Genomic DNA, 17,425 nt, shown 5'->3' with positions numbered 1-17,425 from the left:
CATAACTATGGTCATTAACACAATAGACCAAAATTTTAATGAATCGAAGATCATCATTTTATTTTTCTAAACATGAAATAGGTTTGCTATTTGCTTGCGTTCTCCCACTTTGGTCAGGTAAGAACAAAAACTCGTGCTTGGAGGAATGGACATTTTTTGAGTGTTTATTCTGGATTGCCTCAACAACTGAGGTTCTCCCCACTTGACCAATTAAGAACTAAAAGATGAGCACCTCAAAAGTTAGATGTTTTTGAAAGAGCAGAAAAATATTAAAATTTGAAACCAAAATTTCGGACATTTTTCTATTTGTATGGATCGTTTTATGGAAGGCAAAAAGAGCCATTAAGCATTTAAATGTATAAAACATACATCAAATATTTGTATTTATAATCAACAAACCGGTACCAAAATAAAAAAAATCTCAAAGAAAATGCTTGTGTCTTAAATAAAAACGCTTAAAATATTAAAAGTAAAGTACATTATTACATTTTATTAAGATAAAATAGTTGGAACCAAACACTTCAGATAACTTTAAAATTCGGTACCAGTAGAATTTTGTAATAAAAACAGAATTGTATTACACAAATCGGTAGCATAAAGAGCCAGAAGCAAACAAGGAAGCTCACAAATGTGCTTTTGCACATAAAGTTCCGACCCCGCTCATCTAAATTTTTCACTTAATTGTCTACCAAATGAGGAAGAGATTTAAAAAAATTAACATATAAACATATCGTCCAACAAAAAACTAAATGAATAAAACAATCTACCAAAAAGGGCTGATGAGACTTGTAACTACCATAATATGAATACCAGAACAAAAGGGGATAAAAAATCAAATAATTACAAATATAAAATATTTTTTTAAAACATTGCTTTTCTGCTTTTTAATGTCAAACCGATTAGAAACATTATGCCTCAAATAAAATCATTGAGAGGTTCTTTTATACCTCCATAGAGCGCGACGGAGACCTGTCAATATCCAGGATATGCCATACGACTACAAAAAAACGACTACAGGCAAAATGAAAAAAATTGCACGAAGAAATTTGAATGAAAAAACTTGCACGAAAACGATGTCCCAGCCAAATAAACATTAAGCTCTTCGCTTAAAACATTAAGAAATCTCAGTCGGTTTTTTTTCAAATAACCAGAGGATCGCCCATTGTTCCGATACTTTGAAAAGAAAACCGATACCTACAAAAATGGACGATATTCAAAAATCACGAATATTTTATTATAACTGGTTGTACCAAGAACAAAGACCAGTTGAGGACAAAAAAAACGTTATAAAGAGCAAATTTTTGTTCAATAGATAAGGAATGAGACTTGTCTATGAGATGCTCAGCTATAAAATAACAGATAAGGTATTGGCAAATCTCAGCATTCCATTGTCTTTTTTAAAAAACAATTGACTTCAAAAGTCATAGCCAACACAAACTTTCTAATAAAATAGTAGACAGTTTATTTTGTAACTTCTTTGAAAACTTATTGCGCTTGTTATTAGTGACACTAAGTCTTCGGACTAAGTCTTCGGAAAACAACATCAATTCAAAGCAGAACTAAAAAAGTTTTTAAACAACTTTACGGAATGACAGTGTTGAAGCCGCTAAATTTATAAAATACTAACAGCGAGAAAATTAAATCTTCTCTTTACGTCTCCTTTGAATATCATTAGGCCTTTTTTCTCAAAATGACAGCGAAAAGATTCACAAATTTTCAAAAGTATCTAAAAATCACGAAGAGAGCTCTCAATAATTAGGCTACGTGACGAAACAGATACAACATTGTAAAATACAAAAGAAAAAACAAATCAGGACAAAAACTTTTACATTTTTTGTAAAAATATAATTTTAAAATATTTATTATCAAGAGCTAAATACCGATATCAACTATAAAATTTAATTATTACTCTACCATTGGCCACTGAGGACTCTATTTTCCAAATATTCGGCATCCGACAACGAAGGGTAGCAACAAATGCAGGGCAAACATATAAATCTCTGCCAAATTCTGAAAGAGAACGGCGTTGCAATGCTTAAATCCATATGTTATGAAAATAATAACACATTTCGGTTACAAAACTGTAAGAACTTTTTCAGTTAGATTGGTTAGTATTGTGACAATATACAAATGAAACAAAAACAGCAGCAAAATGGGAAGTTATGCAAAAAAATCACAAAATTATGTATGAAAACTCGTAATACCAAAGCCTAGACGCCGATTTTTTTAAAAATCCGCTACAAAGAAAACCTTGTACCTATTATGATAGAAAGTTTGACCTGTGTTTAGACAGAATAAGTTAAAAGTTGCAGACAAAATGGGAAAAAATTGACGAGGTCAAAAAATCATTGAAATTTCCTTAAAAGAAACACTTTTAAGGACATAAGAGACCTAAGCTAGCAGCCTAAAGCTTTTTTCAGGTTTTTTAGCACCTCATGAGCAAACCATTTTGATTTTTGAATCGATAAACTTTGCAATCAGACTGCACAAAGAATACAAATTGAAGGCTAAACAAGAAATCAGTTAAAGTTTACTAAAACTCTTCCTCAAAGCCGCAAAAACCCTTAAGTTCTCTGAAAACAAACTATATCTACATTTGGCCTCATGTAAACGTAAATGGAAGTTGCATCAATAGAGCTGCGAATAAAAATGTTTGTCATCAATTAGCATTAAAAAATGATAGCAATATAATTTGAAATAGGCAGCACCAAAATAAAAATTAGAAAGTTTCTGATTGTAAGAATCCATGATAATATCAAACCTAACCCTGATTTGGCCACGTGCTCAACAACGGCCCAAGTTTTCCAAGTTTGTTTGAATTAGACCAATTTTGGACTGAAAGACTTCAAATAATAAAAAAAAACAATGATGAATTTTGAATAATTATCGAGTTAAATTTGCAAAAAACGGCAACGTTTTAATTCTTGAAGACTTTAATAGTGCGCCCATCTTCAATTATCTTTATTTTGGAGTTTAATGAGATTATGTCAGCAATTTAGGCCGCTACTTTTGGCAAACCTAAACAAATTCGACCAAGAAATCATATTTTGCGCAACTTTCGATTAAATAATTCAGTTTTTTGGAAATTTTATCAAATTTTTTTGCCAAAGAAACTCCAATCAAAAATTTCAGCAACACTCTCTTATCGTCTACGGTAACAATAACACTCTACCGTTAACAACTTTAACCTAATTTAAGTTATATTAGCAAAATGTTCCAAATTTTAGCAAAAATTACTGAAAATTTGAATAAAACTGTCGAATACTCTGTCGAAAATTTCAAACCTCGGTAACTCCCCATTAAAAAAGAAGTTCCAACAAATCTTTTTATTTCCAAATTCTAGTATGTACGTGCTTTTTAATGATATCACTCACAACTCTCTACGATGAATATATCGATCAGCCAAAATTGGGGGTCGGAACGAAAAGTTGTGTTTTATTTCTATTTTACTATGCCATACAACGATAGGGTATAAATTTCAATCTAACTTATTCAATGAACAAGTTTTAGCAAAATTGACGAAAATTTGGTCAAAAATGACGAAAATGTGAATAAAAACTCACTCTAGTTTCTCAAAATCTTAAACCTCCATAACTCCCTGTAAAAAACGAAAATGAAAAAAATCTTTTTAATCCCATACTCTACGCTGGACGAGCTCTCTAATGATGCTAGTCTCAACTCTCTACGACGAATATATCGATAGGCCAAAATTGTCTGAACAAAAAAAAACCCATTTGAGTGTATAGTTCCTCCCCCACAAGTGGGTCGGAACAATCATCTTTGATGAACTGTCTTCGTGAAATGAATGACAATATTTTCAATTAAAAAATGACACAGTCGGGAAGAATAATAATTTGTTCAGAGCAGTTCCCGGAAACACCCAGCGCACTGTATCAATTTGATATGTATCAAATTTATTAACAAATGCAACCAAGCAAAAATAGCTGTATTAATTATCAAAACAGGAACTTAAGTTTTTTCTGAGGGAATAACAACAGGTTGACATCATATTCACCTGCTTTGATTTCATTTTATTGCGTGCAATAAATAAAACAATAACTATACAATAAAGAAAAATCATCACAGAAACATACTTTTATGAACAATTTTGAAACATTAAAACATTTTGAAGCATTGTCTATCTATTGCACCAGGAGCGTAAAAATTTTGACTGTATACAGTTACCACAATTCGAATTTGTTTCTATCGTTAAGTTGCAACGTACTAAAGGATGATTACAGGATTGAATCCGATTTTTACTATACTGACTAAAATTTAAAAATGTTGGCCTCAAAATCTTGGCCTCCAATAACAAAATCTTGGCCTCCAATTTAACCTAGGTACCCTGAACCTCAACCAGAGAAGATCAGTAGCTTTTCGACAAATCAAATTTTCAAAGGCGCAATCCAGGACAAAAAGGAAAAGTAACAAAGTGTGACAGACCCTAGTCATAAACCGACGGTTATCGTGTAAGATTCTTGCAAGACCTTGCAAATATTGTGAAATAACGTATAATCTTACAAGATCTCCGTCTCTCTTTTAAGAGCCTTGCAAAATAAGCGTCCATTTTGTAAGACTCTTGCAAGATAACCGTCTTGCAAGATAAACCGGAAGCAAGCCTTAGATGCTGCATGGGCATCATCAGCTTCGTTAAAGCTGAGAGAATAGGATTCGACCTATTGTCTAGCCTCCAAAAAACAACCAGACCCAAACATTGCTAAGGCTAACGCAAATAAATAGGAACAACATCAAAATGCACAAAGGGGGCATAAAAAATTTGGGAGTTTTGGCGCTACAGGATGAATAGAAGGCAAACACATATAAATAAGTACATCAGCAAAACAAGAAGAAGCACACGAGAGGGGACACAGAAAAAGGTGGGGTTGACGCGCCAAAAAGGAGCAAAAAATAGATGGGAGGAAAAGAGCAAAGGAGAAAAACAGCGAAAATAGGCCAGCGAGCGAGCAAACAAGCGGCGCAGAGAGAGCAACCAAAATCTAGTAATTGACGATGAGCTAGCGAAAAATAGTCAACAAGACGAGCATCCGACGACAAACAATAATTACCATTGCACAGTTTTCCAACTTAAATTAATTTAAGTACACGAATTGCGGACGAAAAAAGATATGAAAGCAGCAAAATTTAGGTTTTTTATTGTCACGTCCTTGATATCTGTCAGTACTAATAAAAAAAGTTGGTACTGACAACCTTACAAAGTGTTCTTTGACTAATGATTGCGAAAAAAACATTTGGACCATAAGTAATGATAGAGTCCTCGTTGATGACGGCTTAAAAATTTCGAATTGCTTTGTAAAGATACAAAAATGCTTAGAATACGCTGATCATTGGAGCCGGTAATTTTTTCACTTAAGGACTCCGGAACTTAATTTGATTGGAGAAACAAATAAAAACTAAAATGGTCTTTCATTTAGAGAAATCCTTCTCTGATCCACTTAAACTTGACATTAGATTTTTGTCGTTCTGAGGTTACTCTCTACACTACTCACAAGCATTTAGGCTTGTGAGTAGTATAGTGGAGGCTCGGTTTACCCCGTGGAAAATCAAATCTGTCAGTCAGTTATCTTGTAATATCTTGCGAGAAGACGGTTATCATGTAAGAATCTTGCACGAGTTTTGCAGGATAACCGTTCTCTTGCAAGATCTTGCAAAATAACTGTTTTATGGCAAATATTGCAATATAACAATCATTTGTAAGAATCTTGCAAGATCTTTCAAGATAACTGTTGGAGTTCGCCTAGGGGATCTTCATTCAGTTGACTGCTTTTCACCTTTAATCAGGTTCCAACTTTCAAAACTAGCCAAACTTCTCAATGCATATCAGTTGAAAAATAGCGACACATAATAGTTTTCATGACCACTGACAAAAATGAATTAAAATTTTATTTTTTTTTTCAAAAAGGGATTTTCAAGGCAAACATTTTTCATGGATTGTGAAAGATGTGAAAACTAACTTTAACTTGAAAGCAGTTTCTAAGCGCTCCAGAAGACTCTGTTCAAGTAAATCTCTAAGAAAAAGTACGACAAAGCCGTTGATAAATGAACAGTTCTATCAAGAAATAGAAGATTTGTTCAAGAATTTGGAACCAAATGTTTGGATAAATTTTTACAGATATAAATCGCAAAACTATTGAAAACAAGAATGAGCACAGAACGTGCACAAATGATAATGCAGAGTAGCATTTACTTAATTTTGTGTTCACAGATTTTCCCTGAAACAACACTTTTCATTGCCCGAACAATTTTCTTAGATAAGCTTTTGATCAACGGACGCAAATAAACTGATCACTGAAAACTGAACTTGTTTATTTACCCAAGAGTTACAAAAACACCTCTCTGTATTATAAAAATATGTTGTCCAACTCTAAGTTGCAAAAAAACTACGCATCTCATTTAGCGCTTGAATGTCAAGGTTGATTTTTTTTTAGAAAACGATTAAAACATTTCTTTTAATCTCAATTAAAATTATTGTCGTTTGCTCAGAACGATAAATTTCAGAAAATCAGTTTTTAGCTGCCACAAGATTTAAACATGTATTTTTGCTTTACCCGCTTCAAAAATGCTCAAAAAAGATTACTAGAATCATATAAACCCCTTAATTTGAAGATAATTTTTTCAGCGAATTAAAACCGATTATTTTACAGTTTACTTTTATTCTTGGTTATTGTTGTTAATTCTATTTAAATAGTTTGATTTCGGTTACATATTTGGTATTCATGACCACAAAGTTGAAAAAATTTATCTTTTTTTGGCATCAGTAGAGCCCTCTTGGTGTTTTTCCGGTCTGATTAGAGCCAATTTTTTTGCATTCGATATCGTTATAAATCTACTTACGATAAAACCTTATACGAACAAGGAGATGTGCATTTGCATATAAAATTCCGAGCCCGCTCATCCACATTTTTGGCATAATTGTCTACCAAATGAGGAACAGATAGAAAACCCCCAAAATTTCAAGTGCTTTGGGGTATGAACAAAAATATCAGCGCAAATACTTCAGTGGAGTAAACAATGCCGCATTAGATTGATGCGTTCTGCCGTTACTAAGAAAGCAAGGCTAGACGAAAAACAAAATCAAACAACAACAGCAAATATTAATTACATCCAAAACTTTATGTCCATTAAAAAAATTAATAACAAAATCAAGATAGCGTCAGATAATTTAATAGTGTTCAAAAGGATTAATTTGCGAAACGTTTTCAATTGTTTTGTGTGAAATGAGGAAAGACACCCAAGACAAGTTAGACACACTGAAAAGTTTGACCTAAACAGATAAAAAAAGACACAAAGAAGATAAAACTCGAATTTAATTTCATGAATCCATCGGATCCCTTTGAGCTCAAACCAAGAGCTTCCAGCCCGACCAGATGTGGGTGGTTGACCTCGGCCAGCAAACCCAATAGTCGTATAATATAATTTTTTGAACAATTAAATTTGTTTTGAGTTTACAAATGGGGCTTTATTCAAGCGCTGAGGATTGTCATTTTCATCAGAAGCTTAAAGGTTGAAAAGGAGATTCACAAATTACAAAAAAAATTTCTGAATTTCAATAATTTTGAGAAAGCAAATAGCTTTACATAGCGTTTTGATCGAAATTCTTCCCGGGCTGTAAATTAATTGTTGCTGTGTCTTGTATCTCTATCAACTAATGATTCTACAGCTTAAGTTAATCAAGTACAACTAAGCGGACTATGATAACATTCAATTTTGTATCTATTAAGGGCAACGTCAATGTGCGATTAAGCGGATACAAAGTCAAACAAGTTGACTGCAAGATTCTGGAATCCGGACTTATTTGAAATCGTTGAATTGAATTGCGCGGTGTAAAGCTTTTCTTGTCGTCATTTCTTGCCAAAAACTAAACCCACACTTCGTTTCCTTGACTCAAATTATGATTTTGCGAGTGTTCAAGTTGTTGAATTTCAAAGTTTTTAGAGTTTGATCAGCTATTCATGGTCAACTAAATGAGTCTTAGCTCAAGGTTCTTGTCGCGATCGAGATTTAATCAGACTCTGAACTCCAACAGATATTTCAAGAGAAAAAATAGCTGCTGCGAATTTAAAATTTGCATAACTGAAGCAAATGATGCGTTGATTAGTTTAGGGAATTCTTAGGGAGATTCAGGCAATTTTTAGCCACTCCTCTTGAGCAAAAAGGTGAGAAAAAGCGGCGGAACTTCCAAGGATAACTTGAAAAGCTCTCAAAATTAATGTATGTACAGCCAAGTTCAATCAATTTAGAAGGCTTTATTGATTAAAAGAATAAAAGTTTTGTTTTGAAATAGTAAGAGAAAGCCAGGGAGGGATTTTACTGGTTCTGCTTGTTGTTTTTTTACGTGGTTTTCTCGGATACTATCATAGAAATAGACGTGATTGTTGTTAATCTATGAGAAGTAAGATACCAAATGTAAGTTTTCGAACCATAAGATAAATGTCATTAATTATGTTTAGGATGGAAGAAGGAAGTAAGACGTAATAACGAGAGATTGATTTGATAAAAAATAACAAACGAAGAAAAAGCATCGCACCCGGTGGGAATAGAACCACTTATCTCGTTTTTATTCCGATGAATAGACGACTGCGCGATGATTGGACGTTTTAGGGATAAAAATGTGTAGTTAGGTAGGCAGGAGGAATAACTTGATAAAGTGAATAAGGAAGATAGCAGGCAGACTGCCAGAAAATAACTGCATTAGCTTTGTCGATCTGCAGTCTCAAAAACAGTAAAAAAGACAGAACACAAAATTCGTCTTTTCATTGAAGGCCGATATGTTATTTTTTGATTAAAAATTTGTATAAATTTTTGCAGCCTCTATTAGCTACTCTCTAATAACTTTCATTCAGAGTGACAAACATCCATTCGACCTTATCTCTTTGATTGAAAGTAAATATAAGTCAATTTCAAAGTGAGGAGTCCATTTTTGTGAGTGAGGTAAGTCAAGTGTGACCAAAAATTTAATCACGCAAATGAACAAAAAAAACTCATTCCACTAAGAGCGAAAAAAAGTCACGCACACACTTCAGTTGAAATTGCTGGAACGAATGGACAAAAAGCCGATTTAAAGTGGTTGTGACGCCATATGGTCGTAACAAAAAATCGCGACGACGAAATAAAAAACATAGCAAGACAAGTCCTGACGTACAATTTAAAAAATTTCATTGACTAAACAAAAAACTAGACCTAGAGCGGACTATTAGTGAATTGGGAAAACCATTTCTAAAAAAAATCAGATCAAAAAAATTAAAAAAAAACAGAAAATCTCTGTCAAAATGCCGCATATGACAAAAAACCACTAGCAGTAAATTCAAATTTGGTTGCAAAAAAACTAGGACTGGAATGAACTATGAACGGATTGGGAAAACCATTTAGAAAAAAATTGATCCAAAAAATCGGAAAAACAGTAAAAATCAAAGTGAAATTGCCGCATGCGAACAAAAAACCACTAGCGAGAAAGCGAATTTTTATTCAAACACCGTTTTCTCACTCTACTTTCAAATTAGAGCAAAAAAATTCACGCCGCAAAACCACTCGCTTTTTCGCTCCCCTTCCTGTTTCGGCGTGACCAAAATAACTACTCCAATTTGACTTCAAAAATCATGAAAATGTGTGAACAGATCTTAAAAATAAGACAATGCCACAATACAATTCAAATTCTTTGATTTGTATGAAACCATTAGAAGGCCAATAATAGCCGCAGCCATCGCTGTGCGGCTATTAAAAAAGCTTCATCAATGGTGGGGATTGGACCATTGCGCCGGGTTTGTCAAGAAGAAGAGACCACTGCGCTGCAAGTTGATGTATTAATGACAGAAACGCGTAATTAAATTTATGAAGGCACGAATTAGAAGTTGATTGAGGGAGAAGAAGAAATGAAACAAAAAAACATTGGCGCCTGGTGGGTATTGAATCTCTGCTCACTGGTTGATGAAGTGAAAAAACTACTCAGCCCGAAATCGTTGCATTCAGCACAGAAATGTGTAGCTTAAATTGCAGGTATCTGATACATGATTGAGGTTTGAGATTCTGAGCTATTCACTAATTAGAAGTAGGGTGGGCGTTTCCCCTACTGTAAGACTGTTGATGACTAAATATGTGAAAAAAATAATTATTAAAGAAAGTTTAACAAAAAGAGAGGAAAGAATAAAATATGGAAAGAAGAACTTCAAAAAAGGCAAAAATAAGTGTTATGAAGAAATCAGCGGAGTGAGTGAGAAAAATAAAATTATTTAGCGCTAGTAACTGTAGCTAGTAATTTGGGATTTTTTTGTAATTCCTAAGTCCTGCTGTGATTTCCACCATTTGATAAGAGCTGTGCAATTTGCTTCACTAGCGTTTTTTTCCTGTATGTTTCTCACAGCTAAGCCCCAAATTTATTGCGACAACTGATTATTTCTGTACTAATCGAAGTTTGGGTGTTGGCTCTTTAATTCTCAGATAGTCATAATTGTCGTTATACACCTGTCGTTATGTGTAAAAAGTTGATTAAATTTCGTTGACAATATTTTCCGAATTGGGAAAAATGATTAATTTAGTTAAAAACTGCTTTCATGTTCTAATAATTTGTAAGCTGAAAATTTACAGAATCATTGCACATACACAATTCACTAAAATTTGACTCATTTTAAATTAATAATTAAAATTCTTAACACAGTGTTTATTTGAAATAAAATTGCTGAAATTGGTTAAAACAAAAAAATCTATTCTCTACTCTTGATTTTTAAAATTAATTTAATAGGGTTAAGTGGCTATCAGTGAGCAGTTTCTAAGTGTGAACAAAATGAGGGCTCGTTTGTTAGTTTAGAACGATCAACTAATATATAAAGTAGCATCAACTTCATGATTGTTACAAAATAAGAAGGATTTTAAATAGCGATAAAACAGATTCAAGAAACAAATTGCTTGTTCCGCACTAATATTTCATAAAAAATGTGAATTCTATTTCCACACGCCCAATATAATAATAATAAATAATAATAATGGTATCACTACCTCGCCAAATTTAAGTATCAACAATTGAACTAATCACCTTTGCTTCTTGATAAAGAATTCGAGGCACCTGGGTTCTGTTTTAATCAGGTCCACGATAGTTTTTATATTGATATAAAATTGGGAATAATAGAAACAAGGCGGCTCGTTAATGTGCGTTCGCACATGATGTTCCGACCCGAGCTCATCTACATTTTTGACTCAACCAAATGAAGAGATAACAAAAATAGATGTTTCAATTTAAAAAAAAATGCTACATTTTAAGTTGATTAAACAAACTAAATTCTGCCTCGATGAAATAGCAATCATAGGTTTCATTCATGTGACATCAATATCTCATCACAATAAGTCGTATGGCAAAGAAAAATACATCAAAACCACGAAACTTTTGAGAAAACCCATAGTATCAAAGTCAAAAAATTCTACAGCTTTCAACGGAAGGCATTTAATACGCTAAATTATGCCTAGATGATGTGACAACTAGGATCTTTTTGTCATTCAATATTTATCAATAAGACACTACAACAAGTCATTCACTATGAAAACAACAACAAAAACAGGCAAAACCCAAAAGTTCGGTAGAAAATTGAGAGAAGAAAGTGTCGAAGCTATTTAAACCATAAGCTTTTTTCTCTGAAAACTTTTTCAACGATCCATTGATCGTCTTCAGTATGCCAATGGGAGCTATCAATATTAGGATAATGTAATACGATTTCAAAAGGAACCAAAATTACTAAAAAAGATCCAAAAATTATAAAAATTATGAAAACTCGTGCGCCGAAGTCAAAAAAACCAATAGTTAGAAGACAAAACCGCTAACTAGATAAATTGTTGCTGATGTAGAAAAAAAGCGGTTCTGTCATTACCGAGACTTACTTACAATCCACGAAAATAAGCTAAAGATTGATTTATGTTAAAAAAAAATATTTTTAAAGTCTTAACATCCATTAAACTCAAAAGCTTTCATAGGAATTCAATGAATACGCTCAGCTATGCCACAATGTGAAAACAAGGTTGTTTATGATGCCTAGATAATCAATAAGACATCACAATATGTCTTATGACTATGAAAAAACCAACAAATACAGGCAAAAACCAAAATTTCTTTAGAAAAAGGGGAGAAGAAAGTGTTGAAGCCATTTAACCCATATTTTTTTCTCAGAAAGTTTTATCTATGATACTTTGGACGTCTTCACTAAAGGAAGATGTAGCCATCAATATTAAGATGACGTGATAAGATTTCAAAATGAACCAATAAAAAGAAATGTCCAAAAAATTTTTTTTAAAATTTGAAATCTTGTGGCATTGAAGACGTATAACCAATAGTTATTTGATAAAGCCGCCAATGAGATTGACTTATGTTGCATGCAGTGGCATGAAGGAGTTCAATCCTGTTTTTACTGAGACGAACTTACAGTTCATAAAAAAAGTTTATGAATTACTAATTTTAAAAAACTTTCGAAAATTTATTTTCAAAGTCTTAACAGCCATTAGCTGTCCAGTTACAGCACTAGATAGGTTCACTTAGTGCTCATTAGCAAATCTATTGCACCTTTAGTCAATAAGTTTATGCCATAGGATTATAAAACCTTAGTAACACCCTCAAAAAATAAATCCAAATTTCATTTGAAATTACGAAATTTGAGATACGAGTCCAAAAAAAACATGAGCGATCCCTTCGAAACCAATTTTTGTTTATTGGGCTTCATTTGATCGTAAAAGAGGTTTGTCATTAACTGAACTTCGATATTAAAAGTGTCTAGTAGTCTCTAGGTGACTTGAAAAAACATAAAAATTGCAAAATTTTCTAAAAAAAAAAGAGCTCCCAAACCTAATTCGAATTTTTTTATATATTAAACTTCCCTCTAAGACTAGAACTAGTCTTTTTTATCTCCTTTCGTCTATTAAAAACCTAAAATTGATTTACTTTTTGGCGTGAAATCTAGTTTTGAGTTAAATTTTTTCGTAGAAAAAACGTTATTTCGAACGAAATTTACGGTAAAAGTGAACCAAATATCCAGTGTTCACATGAAACTTTAAACCTCGATAACTCCTCGAAAAAAACGAAATTCAAAAAAATCTTTTTAATTCCGAATTCTACGCTGGACGAGCTTTTTAATGATACCACGCACATTTCTCTACGATGAATATATCAGTCGGCCAAAATTCACGGAACAAAAAAAAACCCATTTGAGTATATAGTTCCTCCCCCCCACAAGTGGGGTCGGAACAATAAAAACTGAAAGAATTTAGGGTAATTTTCACTTTGAAATCTATCGCGTGTTTTTATTTATTGATTATTAAATGGCACCTATACCTCGTGCCTTAGCAACCCAGTCTTCGTAGGGTATGTAGCACCCGACCAGTTTCCTCTCTCCCTTGAACGCCGTCCTCCCATGCAGAATCCTCCAGTTGTCAAACACCAGCATTGTGTCAGCACTGAGTAGGGTACGGAACACACTGAACAAAAAAGGGTCTTATTCATTCATCTCGTTTCTTCATTCCTCACGTGAACATTTTTTCATTCGCTCGTGTGGACATATTGATCACTGTCATTATTCCTATAATGATTCATATAGTCCAGTGAGAGATTCAAATGCAAGCACTTGCGATGCTGGACGAATGAGCCCAGGTTGCCCACCTTAGACGGAAACTTTGAAAACATACTAAGACTTATACGGTGCCGTAGAAAATTTACAAAAATTTGTACGGCGCCGTTTAAGGCCGTAACAAGTTTTCTACGGCAACGTACAAAAATGTTGTAAATACCAATTTCTTTAGTTTAACTTCTTAAAAGCGAACCTTAATATCCAAATTTTTTAAACTGGTTTTGGGTCCTTGCTATTATAGACCCGAGAAAAATATAGACCCCCACCGAAAACATATCCCCCTCGTTGCGTCATATCTACGGTAATTGGGGGGTATACTTTATTTGAGTTGTCCTCGCAACTAATGTATCTGTTCAAGATGATGCCGGAGTAATTCTGAAGAACCTCAGGATCTTCGAACCTGTCTTTGGAGTTGGCCAATTTGCTGAACTTGCGCAGTGCCTCGTACCATTCTTTCATGTGCTCCTGGGCAATCAATGGTTGCCATGGTGACCGATTCATCTCAGAGAACTTGACCCTCTTGACCTCTGTTCCATAATCTATGTAGCTGGAAGTTTTTGGGTCGTGCAGCTCTATGATTGGGGCTATGCACAGGTAGTCTTGTAGACGATGAGTCACAGGCCATTTTGAAAGAACACTAAAAGTAGCTGAAATTATTAACGATAAACAAAATATGTCTTCAGAAAATATGGTTTTCAAAACCAAAAGGCGTCACGCAGCTGAAAAGATCTAGTCTGAACCATGTAAATGAGCCCCATAAGTCGGAACTCAATAAGTATCCTAAATAATTTTGTTTAATGAATATGGAAGATATAATAGTAATGTATTTGCATTTGTTAAGGCATAGTTTTTTTCTTCACAAATCTAAGCAATGATGATCTTTAAGCAATTGTGGAATATTCAGTGGTCATAATATGCATGCAGTATTGGTCATTTATATATATATATATATATATATATATATATATATATATATATATATATATATATATATGTATATATATGTATATATATATATATATATATATATATATATGTGTATACACCAAAACGTGTAGTAATTTTTCAGAGCCCTTTTAGCGCTCACGACTGCTTACTTTTGGAACACATGTCTTACCACCTGATTAATACATTAAAGTTCCCCGGATAAAAACTCAACAAGCCTTCGCCAGGTCTTCAAAAGGCGAAAGGGGCTACAGGATCTAGTCTAATCAATGTAAATGAGCTCCATAAGTCGGAACTCAATAAATATCCTAAAAACAGTTGTTTAATGGCAGATATAATAGTAATGTTTTTGCATTTGTTCAGACATAGATTTCTATTCACGGCAAATCTATGCAATGGTAATTTTAAGCAATTGTGAAATATTCAATCTTCATATTATGCATAGAGCATTGGTTACAAAAAATTTCTATTTGGTACCAGGATCAGACCCAACCGTTCAAAAAATTTTGGACGACAGTCTATCTGGATGAAAAAGAAGTCAGAGAGAACCACAGAAAATTTTAATTGTTCCACCTTCAATTAGTGTGAGTTACTATATGTAAGCCCAAAGGTACACTTTCCAAATTTTAAGTACTTTCGGGTAAAATTGAACCCGAGTACAAAAAAAGGTGGCATAGATTATTTTGACTAGGAAAAAAAAGAGTACAGAAAATTTTATTGTTCGCACCTACAGCTTTTTTTAGGAGAGCGAGAAGAAATCTGATTTTTTGTGTGCCAAATTTGGCCTAAATTCTCAAGCGAAAATCAATTTCAGAGACATTTTTGTTTTCACCAAATGGCATTGAGGGCCATGCTTCATTTTTCTTGCTGATGTTTTTCGTATATGTTATTTTCATCTACTGCTATTTTAACTCAACTGTCTTTAAAATATTTCAAAATTTGAGACGAGATGGACAGAATTTACCTGAAATTGAATACCATTTTTTGAGGTTACGCATTTTTTGAAACGGAATAGTAAAGTTTATAAAATTCCATCTTCGTCAAATGAAAACTAAAGCATTGATAGTTATTTTAATAGCTGAGGGATGAAAAGCCGCACAGCTAAACAAATGCTTTTACAGATGTTGCTTTGCTTTTGTTTCTTTTGTCTCGGTGGAAAAGTCTATATTTCGAATGTGACTTAATTACAAACAAATCTTTTTAAAATCTGTTAGTTCTATCTGTTCTGTAACGCTTTTGAAACTGTACTAAGGATTATAAGAATCGATTATTGGAAGTGTAAGAGAAAAATGGTCTCGTTTCCTGGTAACTTTCTGATATTTTCTAGACCAGTTTTGTAAGTATATTACTTGCCTCTAGGTAGTTACTGATAATAAACTGAATTGGTTGGGCGCACAAACGAAACGCTAAAGCAAAAATTGTTTTTATTTCATGTTCTCTGGGAGTAACAGTTCTTCATGTCATTTTCATGTAGGACAGTTTATCCTTGCAACTAGCTATCAAAACTCTATATGCAAACTTAAGAATTAAGGAAAGTTTAAGTGTTCTGTTATTGTAATCAATATTCCTCTGCTTTCTCTAATTGTACAATGACCTACTGAATTACTCTGAAAGTTAGGTACGGGTTCTCTCTGAATTGTTAAATTTTGTTAAATTGTTTAACATTTGTTTTGCCTCTTGTGCGAAAAAATTTTGTTGAAATTTTTCTAAGCATCACACTGTTCTCATGTAAACATGAATCAAAAGTTCCTTTGAACTTTTTTTATATGCTGAGAACAACATCAAATCCGTCAAGTTACTCTTGTCATAATCCGACCCCGAGTCGTTTTTAGAAATGTTTAAGCCCTATATTTTTACTGATTGAACAGCATGTTAGAGACCCAGAGTATGAAAACATACCTTGCTCAGATAGTTGAGATGAAAAAGAGTGATTAATTTGCTCATGCTGATTTTTTTTAAAAAGCGTTTTTGAGTTAAGACTCGAGATTTTTGTAGTTAAAGGGTGCTTTAGGTTAAGCAAATCATTTGTAATGTAGTAGTTACTCTGGTAGTACCTTATGACTCCAATATATGTAAATTTATATGTTTATATATATATATATATATATATATATATATATATATATATATATATATACATATGTATGTACATATATATATATATATATATATATATATATATATACTTTTATATATATATATATATATACATATATATATATATATAATTTCTGCCATGCAGTCCCTCATATTTCATTCAAGCCCCCCTCTCCTCGGTCAGAAAATTCGTTACCTTTCAAATTTGTCACATGGGTTCAAAAAGGCTTCCTTCAAAAGCACGTTGAAGTCTTCCTTTCGACAAACACAGGGCGTTATTCAGTTTCACTCTAATCGCTAATTTCCTGTTATTTATAGATCCATTTTTTCATTATCAAGTTTCCTCAAACAATGATATCGAAAAATTTTCCTAAATTAATAAATAAAAGTGTGAAAACCAGTTAAAAAAGTTTTTATGTAGATGGCGTTAAAAGTTGACTTCAAAACCGTATATATAAACTTAGTTTAAAGTAATTGTAAAGTTTATATTCTGAAGATGTTGTCAAGCCTAGTTGATTCAAGGTAACCAAAAAAGCGGAAATGAATTAAGCTATGTTTAAAGGAGAAGATCCATATCTTGTTGATGCGCTCTGATTTAGCAAGTATTCAAAAGTCCCTCACAATTGTCTCTACACAATAGTACATTACAAAATTATCCTACACCCCATAATTCGAAACTACTCAGAACAAAGCAATGAATTTCATAATAATAATTTCCACTGTTACCTCCATATGTTTTTTGTCAAATACCTCTGCCCAAATGTTACCGA

General features: G+C 33.0%; 1 protein-coding gene across 1 annotated transcript; it reads right to left on the bottom strand.

Moving 5' to 3' along the window:
• Positions 1-13,264: 13,264 nt before the first annotated feature.
• On the bottom strand, positions 13,265-14,260 carry LOC142357814 (uncharacterized; the record flags this gene model as incomplete). Its single annotated transcript, XM_075409333.1, has 2 exons — positions 13,265-13,464; positions 14,014-14,260. Coding segments are annotated over 2 exons (407 nt in total), but the record flags the coding sequence as incomplete, so codon positions are not given.
• Positions 14,261-17,425: the final 3,165 nt, after the last annotated feature.

This window comes from Convolutriloba macropyga, unplaced genomic scaffold (genome assembly GCF_964194025.1).
Source record: "Convolutriloba macropyga unplaced genomic scaffold, txConMacr16.3 SCAFFOLD_4931, whole genome shotgun sequence".
NCBI lineage: Eukaryota > Metazoa > Xenacoelomorpha > Acoela > Convolutidae > Convolutriloba > Convolutriloba macropyga.
This window is presented reverse-complemented; position numbering and strand designations above follow the sequence as displayed.